Source organism: Bos mutus, chromosome 22, assembly GCF_027580195.1.
Source record: "Bos mutus isolate GX-2022 chromosome 22, NWIPB_WYAK_1.1, whole genome shotgun sequence".
Lineage (NCBI taxonomy): Eukaryota > Metazoa > Chordata > Mammalia > Artiodactyla > Bovidae > Bos > Bos mutus.
Window position 1 is genome coordinate 71,844,982 of NC_091638.1, and position 11,507 is coordinate 71,856,488.

The 11,507-nt window shown below is 44.5% G+C and overlaps 1 protein-coding gene across 2 annotated transcripts; it reads right to left on the bottom strand.

Moving 5' to 3' along the window:
* Positions 1–1,753: 1,753 nt before the first annotated feature.
* On the bottom strand, positions 1,754–11,495 carry SDHAF2 (succinate dehydrogenase complex assembly factor 2). Of its 2 annotated transcripts, XM_014482979.2 has the most exons (5): positions 11,337–11,462; positions 7,711–7,816; positions 6,079–6,302; positions 5,892–6,001; positions 1,754–2,668 (listed from the first exon to the last, which is right to left on the bottom strand). In XM_014482979.2, the coding sequence occupies exons 3-5, from the start codon at positions 6,300–6,302 to the stop codon at positions 2,538–2,540; spliced, it is 465 nt and encodes a 154-aa protein (XP_014338465.1). In that variant the 5' UTR covers positions 7,711–7,816; positions 11,337–11,462; the 3' UTR covers positions 1,754–2,537. The 2 variants fall into 2 exon arrangements, with proteins under 2 accessions (XP_014338465.1, XP_005909937.1); XM_005909875.3 differs by lacking the exon at positions 7,711–7,816 and having other exon boundaries at positions 11,337–11,495.
* Between the last annotated feature and the right edge of the window lie 12 nt (positions 11,496–11,507).

An 11,507-nucleotide genomic window follows, 5' to 3' on the forward strand; every position in this document is an offset into this window, starting at 1 on the left:
ATTTTTAAAAAATGTCCTGTGGTCGGCCTAGTTTCACTTAATGCCTAATAAAGGGAAAAACTGTTCACACAGCACCCCTGGGTCTGACACTGAGCAGCTGAAGTTAGTTAAGATCCTTCACTTTCAGAGATGACAGAGACCAGCAGCCTGGGAAGAAAACAACTTCTTCAGAAGCATGCCATCCCCAGGTGAAAGTGGCAGCTCAACCCCTTATATTAAATAAGACAAAAATCAGGCGAGGAGAGATCAAACCTCCAGGGGAAAAAAAAGCCCAAATTGCATACTTGGCTGCTGAGATTTGCTGTCTAGGAGTCCAGGATTGATGGGTCACTGCCCAACTGTCACGTGTATTTCTGACAGTCCAGACATCTCTCTACATTGTCTCTATATTAACATTCTCCTCATGGTACATCAAACAATGCCTGAGAGATTGGCCAGAGTCTGCAATGAGCTCCCTGGGCCATCAAAATCGGCTTCTGCCCTCCATTTCTCACTCCCATTCCCTGCTTAGATGATCACGCTACAGATTTTTCCTTCAAAGGTCTTGATACCAGGGTCTGTTTTCTCTCCAGTCTTCACTGGCTGGTTAAGACACCCCGTGGTTCTTTAACAGGCCTGGCTTTCCTACCGGCAGAGGACTCGGCCCTGCACAAAGCTCTGGTGACCTTGCTGACACGCCAGGCTTTTTGCGTTAAGATACAACTTCTCAGACTGAAGCCATCTACCAGGCGCGGACTGTGTGATGAGGACGATGAAAGTCTTGAGACATGAGCTTTCTCTCTTCATGTCTTATCTTCACAGAGTTAAGACAGGGAGTCATCAACCCCGTTTTATAGATGGAGAAACTGAGGCTCAGCCCCATTCACTTACCCAGCAAGTAAGCAGTGGAGCCAGGATCTGACTTGCACCTACTGCCAGCCCTGCTTCTTCCAAGAGCTACCTTGGATGACCGAGTGCTTATTTTGGGAAGCACCTGACAGCTCCTCGTCCCCTACATGACACAAAGGTCATGGCTTAGAACTGTCAAGTCTCTTCACGATAACTTTTTATTTTTATTATTTTATTTTTCTTTTTTTACTTTTTGTTTTCTTCACTATAACTTTTTTTTTTAATTTTATTTTTAAACTTTACATAATTGTATTAGTTTTGCCAAATATCAAAATGAATCTGCCACAGGTATACTTTTTAAAGCGAAGATCTCTACAGTTTCCACCACTTAAGGCAGCATGTTCTGGCAGAAAGTTCATGAGCTTTGGAGATAGACTGAACTAAGCAAGATTTTGGCTTTCTGACTTATAGCAACTCGATCTGGGACAGACCACTCTCTCAGAGCCCACTTTCTCATCTGCAAAATAGGCATGACAGCGCTTCTCTACAAGAGAGCTGGGAAGCTCTACTGAGATCATAAGTAACGAAAGGCTGGTTCTCTCCTCTCCTCTCGTCAGCCAAGGACCCTGAAGGGCAGGCAGGACCACATAGAGGTTCCGTGGGAACCCCAAGCTCCAAGACGCTGCAAACGGGTACTTCCTGCCTGTGTGTATCTCTGTTGTTCACCAACCGCCTGCCTAGCAAGTCTGGCCTGTTTCCTCCGATTCACACCTGTATCCTGGCCCAATCTGGGTGACATCTGTTCTGTCTGGATGACAGCTCCGAGGGCAAAATTCCTCCAGCGAGACAAAACCACCCTCCTAGCAACCAGAAGTCTTTTGGTTCTGGAGCTAAACACATTTTGCTAATTCATCCTAACACAGTATTTCTTACACATTATGAGTTTATCAACTAAAGCAATTGTGGAGACTGCAGAAATACAGAAAACATTTGCTATAATTGATACTTGGAGATTGTGACCTTGTAAAACTCTATAAACATATGCCTGCATGAGAACACACAAAATTAAAATAATTGGGTGAGGTCTGAGGAGTTGTGATTTTCCTTTTTAAAATACTCTTTAATATACACAATTATCGTTCAGTTTATTAAATGAGCATTCTAGAGAAAATCTGCTGAGGATGCTGACTCTTAAGCAGCATGCCCACACCATTCCTGCCCACTGCCCTCATTCTGCCTGTGGGGCCTTTGAAGGGTTCCACTCAGGGGGCTTGGACCAGCTTCCCCTGGCAGAAAGAACCAACCCAGGCTGGAAGGGGGAATTTCACAGGGACAAAGCCCTGGCTCACCCGGGGAGCTTTCCACACAGCACAGGCAGCTGGCTGCCTCTTCACACTGAGCACACTTCTGGTTGAAGCAGCGAGCTGGCACCGTGCTTCCTCCTATGGAGCCAGAGACAGAGTCAGGCCCGAGCGACAGTAACATGGACAAACTGCTTCTGAGGCTTAGATGGGAGCCAAAGGGTCTTAGCACAAGGCACACTGAACATATACATGTCCTTGGAGAGAGGCGGGTCCATCATTGCAGGCAGGACCAGAGGTCTGGGTGGGCTGAGCATCTAAGGAGAAGCAGAACATCAAGGCCAGTACCCATCACAGGCAATGAGCATCCGTGGAGCCCCCGAGGCCAGGCAGATGGCAGCATGTAGCTCAATGTGGCTTTTCGAAGAGGTATTCAAGATCCGGGGCCCGCAGTCGCTGCTCTTTGTTTTTGTTCTTAGCAAAGTCTCTCAGCAGGGTCATGACTTCGTTTTCAAATATTTCTGGGGCTGGTTTTGCTTCTGTAAGGATGGGCAAAAAGAATTACATTGGTCAGTCAACTGTCAGATATAGAAAGATATAGAACGATCTTTTTTTTTTTTTAAATATTTATTTATTTATTTGACCGCACGGGGTCTTAGTTGCAGCACTCAGGATCTTCGATCTTTGTTTCGGCAGGTGGGATCCAGTTCCCTGACCAAGGATCGAATCCATGCCCCTGCATGGGGAGCACGGAGACTTAGTTACTGGACCACAAGGAAAACCCCGATGGTATAAGGACCTTAAAACTTGAAACTCTGGCTTGGCCTAAAACCACAGTGGGCACACAGAGCAGCTGCATTCTTTCTCTGGATATACACACAGCCTGCACCACAGGCTGGCAACCTCCGGCAGCTGGTATTTGTAAAGAGTGCTATTGGAGCAGCTGCTCTCACTTGTTTACATATTGTCCGTGGCTGCTTTTGCGCTACGATGGCAGGGCTGAGCAGTTGCCACAGAGACCATATGGCCACAAGACGACAGCATTTATTATCTGGCCCAGCATTTATTATTTGACAAACACAGCTGACCCCTGGCCTGCCCAGCCTTGGCTGTTCTGTTTTGCTTTGCATTCGGTACTTCAGTTGTTTTTGGAATACTGTGTTTTTCCTTCTAGTCTATTAATTTCCTGAGGCAAAATTCCTTGGATATTAAGTGAAAGCAACTGATAACTCCAGTAAAATCAAAACATAAAAGAATTTACTGGAAGGCTATAACAGAGGCCCATAAAACTGACATGAACCTGTAGAACCAGATTTGGATGGAGGCAACAAAGGCACCAAGAGCAGACAGGAGGGGATGCCAGCCTCAGGGCAGCAGGAGTCTGGCGGATGCTGCACACCTCCGGCCTTTCTTTCCACCCCCAAGTCTCTCACTTAAGCAAAGCCTCCCATTGGGAAAGCTTGGGTACTAAGCTTTGGAATTACCCTCCTAGCAACACTAAACACAACGTCAGGAGAGGGCATTCCTCAAAACAAAGTCTGATTTTCCCTCATTCGGCACACAGCTGGCATCTGGTGGGCCTGGCGTCTGTTGTTTTGTGTGACCATCAGAGTAAGATCGAGGCGATTTCAGTTTCCCCCTAGAATGCTGAAAACTGGACAGAACACCCCATTCATCCCAACAAGAAAAAGTCAGATAAACTAGAAACATCATAACTTTTTTGAAGTCATTAGAGAGCTGAGGTCACAGGCACCCAAAGAAAATAAAACATAAGGAAAGAAAGGCCCCTCAAAGGAGAAAATGGACATGAACACACATGCTCACTTGAGATAGGGCACAGGAAGAAGGGGCACTGGGCACCATACAAACAGGCAAGAATTTAGCTAAAATTGTTCATCAACTGCTGAAAGCCAAGTGTAGGTGAGCATGAGTGTAAAATCTCTGGGAGCCACAGACACAAGGGGAATCTGCCCCAGGGGGCAGGTTCTTCTCAACAACCCCTCACTGAGTATGCTCACAATGAAGACAGGGTCCAGAGCAGGAGGCTGCAGAAAGCCTCCCTCAGCAATGGAGGCCAGGAGTAGGGGAACAGAAAAACACAGCCCCCACCCCCCAAAAGCATAAACCCCAGCCTAGTCCTTCTTCTCTACAGAACAAAACCTTCAAGGGTCTGTGAATAGGTCAGTGAGTCCTGTCTCCTACAGGGCACATGTGAGGACCCGCTTGGGTTAGTGGAAAATCCTCTACCCCTGTGGGACCAGCAGGATCACTGAAAAAAGACCCTCCACCATGACGCATGATCACAGGGTCGGAAGCTGGACCAGGACAACAGAGAACACCCTCCCCATCTCCCGTCCCCAAACTAACAAGCACCATCTGGAAATCAGTAGGTTTCTGCCTCTGGGGGAGGGCAACACCACGGACAGCCCTTTCGGGGCACAGAAACACAGGGAAGCGCACATGGTGAGACGTGCTGCCCTGGTGGCTCCGTGGTAAAGGATCCACCTGCCAGTGCAGAAGGCGTGGGTTCAATACCTGGGTCAGAAAGATGCCTGGAGAAGCAAGTGGCAACCCACTCCAGTATTCTTGCCTGGGAAATCACATGGACAGAGGAGTTTGGTGGGTTACAGTCCACTGGGTCTCAAAGAGTCAGATATGACTAAGCACACATGTATGCATATATACTGTAAACCCTAGGGCAATCACTAAAAAAATTATAAAGAGATATAAGAAACCAATGGTGGAGATAAAATGAAATTTTAAATACTCAAAATCCACAGAAGTAGAGGGGGAAGAGAACAAAAAACAGTAGAAATAGAAAACAACAACAACAAAAAGATGGTAAGTTTTAATTCAATCACACTGGTAGTTATATGCAAATGGCCAAAACACACCAATGAAAAGACATAAGATCAGATTAAAAAGAATGACAATATAAGCTATCTATAAGAAGCTCAACTTCAATATAAAGACAAAGATACATTAAAAGACTTCCAGGTTGGCCCTGAATATTTCCCACTCCCCTGTGTACAAGCCCTGTGGAAACTAAGTGGAAATATGGTGTATAATTTCTTGAGAAGGGTCCATTAAAAAATGGAGTGTGCTCTCTTACTCTTTTTCCCTGGCTGAAATATAGACATGACAGATAGAGCCTTGGCAGCCATCTTGAGGTCATGAGGTAGCCAACACGGGGGAGGGTGAAGGAACAAGTCAAGAGGAATCTGGCCTTAATGACTCTGAAACCCCTCTGTGCGTTCTGGAGGGCCTAACTCTGAACTTCTGTTATGAGAAAGAAAAACACAGTTCTGTCTTCCTTAAGCCACTGTTGTTTTGGGGTTCTTTTACTCACAGCCAAAGCTAACCCTAACTATACACAGTGAGAATTCATTCCTCACAAAGCTGGCGTCAAGAGAGAGACTCCCAAGGACTTCATGCTAGGCAGCCGGAACTGTCTTGTTCCACTTCATTCCTGCCCTGGTGTTTCTTCAACTTTCCCTTTGATGCTAAGAGTTTCCTATACTCTTAGCCTTAGAGAATTTCACTAAATTCTCTTTTTGCTTAAGTTAGACGCAATCAGTTTCTATTGCTTGCCAACAAAGGACCTTAACTTGTAAGACAAATTTTGCACATTTTGGAAAAATCTGAAGAGAGGTTGGGTTGAGTATCTATAAAAGAAAAACAAACTGCCCATGATACCTTTCCAGACTAAATCAGCCCACATCATCCCGTTTTTCACCTTATGCTGCTTATCATGCCTAGTACCTGTAGCCCAGTAGTAAATATCCCAGTCGTTACTGGGTTCATTAATCAGGCGATCGTAGAGGTTCAGCTGTTTCTCTGTCATGTGTTGCAGATGTTCCTTAGCGAAGAGGCTAGAGTCAAGAAAGACAAAGGTGAAAAGGCTGTCTCTAGCCAGAGAGAAGCAACCCCCATTCTCCTCTTCCCCTACCTAAGCAGGATGCAGTTTTCCAGCATTCCCCTCTTTCTGCTCTCATAGAGCAGCCGGGCTCGTTTGGTTTCTATGGATTCATCAGTTCGCTCCTGCCAGGGAGGCAAAGGGATTTCAATCATATCCTTCTGGGAATCTGTTGGGCTGTCACCTCTGTAGCAGCGGCTGCATGATGTCATGCTGAGTGAAGGAGACACTAGGCGGCGCCTTGACACAGCAAGCATCTGAAACAAAAAAGCCACAAACATCTTTTTTTTTTTTTGGCCAAGGCGTGCAGGATCTTAAGCTCCCCAACCACAGATTGAACCCAGGTCTGTCGCAGTGAAAGCCCAAGTCTAACCACTGGACTACCAAGGAACTGCCTCCCATAAGCACCTTTTTAACAAGGATGACCATCCCTGTCATTCACTCAGCACATAAACCAGGTGCAAAATGCATCTTGTCTCCTTTAGACCTTAAGAAGTTACGTTGACTTTATAATAAGTATAGACGGAATTTAATCTTTAAAAACTGTGAACTGTTATATATCTGAAATTTATAAAATATTGTAAGTCAACTACACCTCAATTTAAAAAAAAAGAAATTATGCTGACACTGTCCCCACTTTACAGCTTAGGAAGCTGAGACTCAGAGAGGTTAAATGACTCACCAAGATCACCCAAATATTAAGAATAATTCCTGAGGGTTGGAACCCAACTCTGACTGCAAACATGTTCTTAACCAGTGCCTTCCCAGAAAGTCTCCAATGGAAATATTTTCTTCTTCCCTTGCATTCCCTTCAAATTCTCACAATATGGTCTGCATTCTAGTCACCTGCTTGTGTTAAAATCTGAGCATACAGTGATGGCAGGGTCCCTAACTCCCCAAAGTTTCCCGATATAGAGAAGGGCAAAAACTATCAAGATGCAATGAGAAGGCGGTGACGTCAGCAAGATGGTGTTAACAGGAAGCCCCACACTTTCCTTCTCCTGTGGAGACACCAACTCCCAACACATGGACCAGTTTCCTTTATAAGAAATCCAGAAACCAGCTAAGAGGCTCCTGAACCCTGCTGCGGCTGCTGCTGCTGCTAAGTCGCTTCAGTCGTGTCTGACTCTGTGCGACCCCATAGACAGCAGCCCACCAGGCTCCCCCGTCCCTGGGATTCTCCAGGCAAGAACACTGGAGTGGGTTGCCATTTCCTTCTCCAATGCATGAAAGTGAAAAGTGAAAGTGGAGTCACTCAGTCATGTCTGACTCTTAGCGACCCCATGGACTGCAGCCTACCAGGCTCTTCCATCCACGGGATTTTCCAGGCAAGAGTACTGAAGTGGGGTGCCATTGTCTTCTCCTGAACCCTAGGTGAGCACAAAAACAGCTGCATCACAGCTAGAAAATTCATGGGCCTCATTCACCACAGTCCCTGCCCCTGGCTCAGCCCAGTGCAACTGGAGAAAATTCTCAGCCACCGGCTTCTCTCTGGGGAGGGAAAGACTGAAACAGACGTCCAACACATGGCCTTTCATGGGGAGGCCTGGGTGACTAGTTTCCGTCTTGTTTGAATTGAAGTGTGACAAAAGGTGCCAGGTTGGGGGCTGCTGAGAACTAGGTGAGGGTTTGGACTAGCACACGCTTACTTGCCATCGCCCCTACCTGTGGCTCAGGACAAAACTAGCAGAAGAAAATCTCCAATTCTTGGCTTTTCCCTGGAGGAAGACTTGGCATGTGTGTCCAATGTTCCAACTTTTTGGGTAGCTGCCTGAAAGAAAGTTTTCTTTTTTGCCTGTCTCAGAGCACTAACAGAACCCAGTATACTCTAGATATCTGGGGGTCTCTGCAAACAAAAAGAGCTGGATGGCTTGCTGCTGCTCTGAGGACCCATGGTACAGCAGACAGAGGCCAACAGAAAGAAAAAGGAGCATGCATCCCAAACTCCTGCTTTCCAAGGAGCTGTACAAGAGACTAATTTCCGTCTTGGCCAACCTGCAGCACTCACGGGACCTGGGGTACTCTAGAAGACTGGAATGGGCTGAGAAGAGTTGGGAAGCTTGCGGCAGCTACAGAGAACCTGCAGTGCCATAAACAGACACAAGAGGGAGCCAGAGGTTATGAGCACTTGAAAAAAGCCAGCAAATCCCTTTGGTTGGGAATTTACATGCACAAGTCTAGAGAAGACATTTCCATACAAAAAGTTTGAGAGGCCCCAAGATTCTCTGGCAGAACTGATGCAAAAGATCTTTTCTTGTACAAAGAAAAGACTGGGAGGTGGTTACTTTTTCAAATGCATGGATCTAAGCACAAAGCTCCAAGGTACATGAGAAAGAGCAAAACAAGGCCTAACCAAAGATACAAAATAAACTTCCAGCAACCAATCCTGGAAACAGACATATATGAATTACCTGACAAATAACTCAAAAAAAGTTGTCATCAAGATGTTCAGTGAGCTGAGGAAAACAACACATAAGCAAAATGAGAATCCTGATAGAAAAAAAAATGTTTTTAAATTGGAACTAAAGAATAACAATTTTTGAAAAATTCACCACAGAACTTAAGCAGCATACTTGATCAACTAGAAAAAAAATCAGTGAACATAGTTTACTTGAGACTACTCATTCAGAGGAAGAAAATGAAAAACAAATGAGTGAGATAAGCTTGTGAGACATCACCAACCTGACCAATATAAATACTATGGGAGTCCCAGGAGGAGAAAAGAGAAAGGGGCGGGAAGAGTACTTGAAGGAAAAATGGCTCAAAACTTCCCAAACTGGGGGAAAGAAATGGACATCCAAATTGAAGCAGCAGATGACATTATCCTTATGGCAGAAAGTGAAGAGGAACTAAAGAGCCTCTTGATGAAAGTGAAAGAAGAGCATGAAAAAGCTGGTTTAAAGTTTAACATTCTTTTTAAAAAAACTAAGATCATGGCATCCAGTCCCATCACTTCATGGCAAACACATGGGGAAACAATGGAAACAGTGACAGACTTCTTTCTGGGCTCCAAAATCACTGCAGATGGTGAGTGCAGCCATGAAATTAAGACGCTTGCTCCTTGGAAGAAAAGCTATGACAAACCTAGACAGCATATTAAAAAGCAGAGACATTACTTTGCCAACAAAGGTCTGTATAATCAAAATTATGGTTTTTCCAGTAGTCATGTATGGACGTGAGAGTTGGACCATAAAGAAAGCTGAGCGCCGAAAAATTGATGCTTTTGAACTGTGGTGTTGGAGAAGACTCTTGAGAGTTCCTTGGACAGCAAGGAGATCCAGTCAGTCAATCCTAAAGGAAATCAATCCTGAATATTCAGGGAAGAACTGATGCTGAAGCTGAAGCTCACCTGATGTGAAGAACTGACTTATTAGAAAAGGCCCTGATGCTGGGAAAGTTTGAAGGCAGGAGGAGAAGGGGCAACAGAGGATAAGATGGTTGAATGGCATCACCGAGTCAATGGACATGAGTTTGAGCAAGCTCTGGGAGCTGGTGATTAACAGGGAAGCCTGGCTTGTTGCAGTCCATGTGGTCACAAAGAGATGGACACTGAGCGACTGAACAAACAAAAAGGAGCCAAAGGACAGTAGATAATAACACAAAAGCATACGAAAGCATAAAGCTCACTGGTAAAAGTAAATTATGACAAACAAAGGCTACTGTAACACTGCAATGATCGTAGGTAAATCACATTTAATTCTGACTTAAAAGTTAAAGACATTTAAAAAAAGCTATAAAATATACTAGTGGATACAGAATAAAATGTCATTGTAATATCAATAACATAAGGTGGGAGTAGTAAAAGAGAAGTTTTCGGATGAGACTGAAGCTATTATCAGCTTAAAATACATTATAAAATGCTTAATGCAAGCCCTATGGTAACCACAAAGGAAACATTTATACACAATAGAAATGAGAAAGGAATCACAGCATGTCTATAGAAAAATATCAATAAAACACAGAAGATGACAGCAAGAGAGGAAAAGGACACAAAGCTACAAAATAGAAAACAATGAACAGAATGGCAACTCTAGGTCCTTCTCTATCAGTAATATTTTAAAGGTAAACAGATTAAACTCCCCAATCAAAAGACACACAGAGACTGAAGGGATTTTTAAAAACCCACAAAATCCAACTATATGCCTTACAAGAAACTCATTTTAGATGCAGGCTGAAAGTGAAAGTGTGAAACACATTCCACTGCAAATAGAAACCAAAAGAGAGCACAGATGGCCCTACTTTCACTAGACAAAATCAACTTTAAGTCAAAAGTATCAGAAGAGATTTTAAAAGGCCATGAAATAATGATGAAAGGGTCAACTCACCAAAAAGCTACAACAATTATACATACAAGCAACATCTGAACACCCAAATATATGAAGCAAATATTGACAGACCTGAACGGAGAAATTGCAACACAATAGTTGGGGATTTCAAAAGCCACTTTCAATATGCATAGAACACCCAGAGAGAAGATCAGTAAGGAAGTAGAGGACAGGAACAGCACTGTAAGCCAAATGGGCCAAACATACATACACAGAACATTCCACCCAACAGGAGCAGAATACACATTATTTTCAAGCACTCTAAGAATATTCTCCAGGACAGAGAGCATGTTAGGTTACAAAACGAGTTTTAACAAAAAAGATCGAAATCATACAAGGCATCTTTTCTGACCACAACAGACTAAAACTAGAAATCAAGAGCACAAAGAAAACTGGAAAATTCACAAATAAGTGAAAATTGAACAACACCCTCACTCTTGAACTGGGTCAAAGGAGAAATCAAAAGGGAATCAGAAAATATCTGGAGACAAAAACACATCACAAAATCATGAAATTGGCAAAGAGCAGTATTAAAAGAAAAATTTACAGTGTTAACAGCCTATATTCAAAACGAAAAAAGATCTTATGAAACCATGTGAAATCACGACAGACACTAGAGAAGATTTAAAAAGAACAGAGAGGCTTAAGAACAGAGACAAAAAGCGCCCAGAAGCTGTCCGGCCAGTACCACCTGCAAATAGGTGAAATCTGAATTGGGTCTCTAACGAAGACTGATGGTTCAACGATATTGCGAGACAAGCACACAGCGGGCTCAGGCCAGGGTGGATGTAACCTGAATCTCCTACGTTGCAAGATCAACCTCTCCTTGGGTCTGCCCTTGCCTGGGCTATGTAAGACAGATAGATGCTTCTCTAGGTATCCACAACTTCAGAGGAAAACGAGACACAGTTCCCACCCTGGCCTGCCCAGGAGTCTAGAACCACCCCCTCCCCCCATTCTCCTCACCCGCGCAAGAGCCGGGAAGACAGCGACCACCGCCATTTTTCCCGACCCGCATCAAAGGCCTACAGCCCAGCCACTTCCGGATACTTTCGAACACCAGGGCCTCAGACAGCGGCGCCGAAGACTTGAGCAGGAAGATGCGTCCTCGCGTATGGCGGAAGTGGCTGTGCGTGT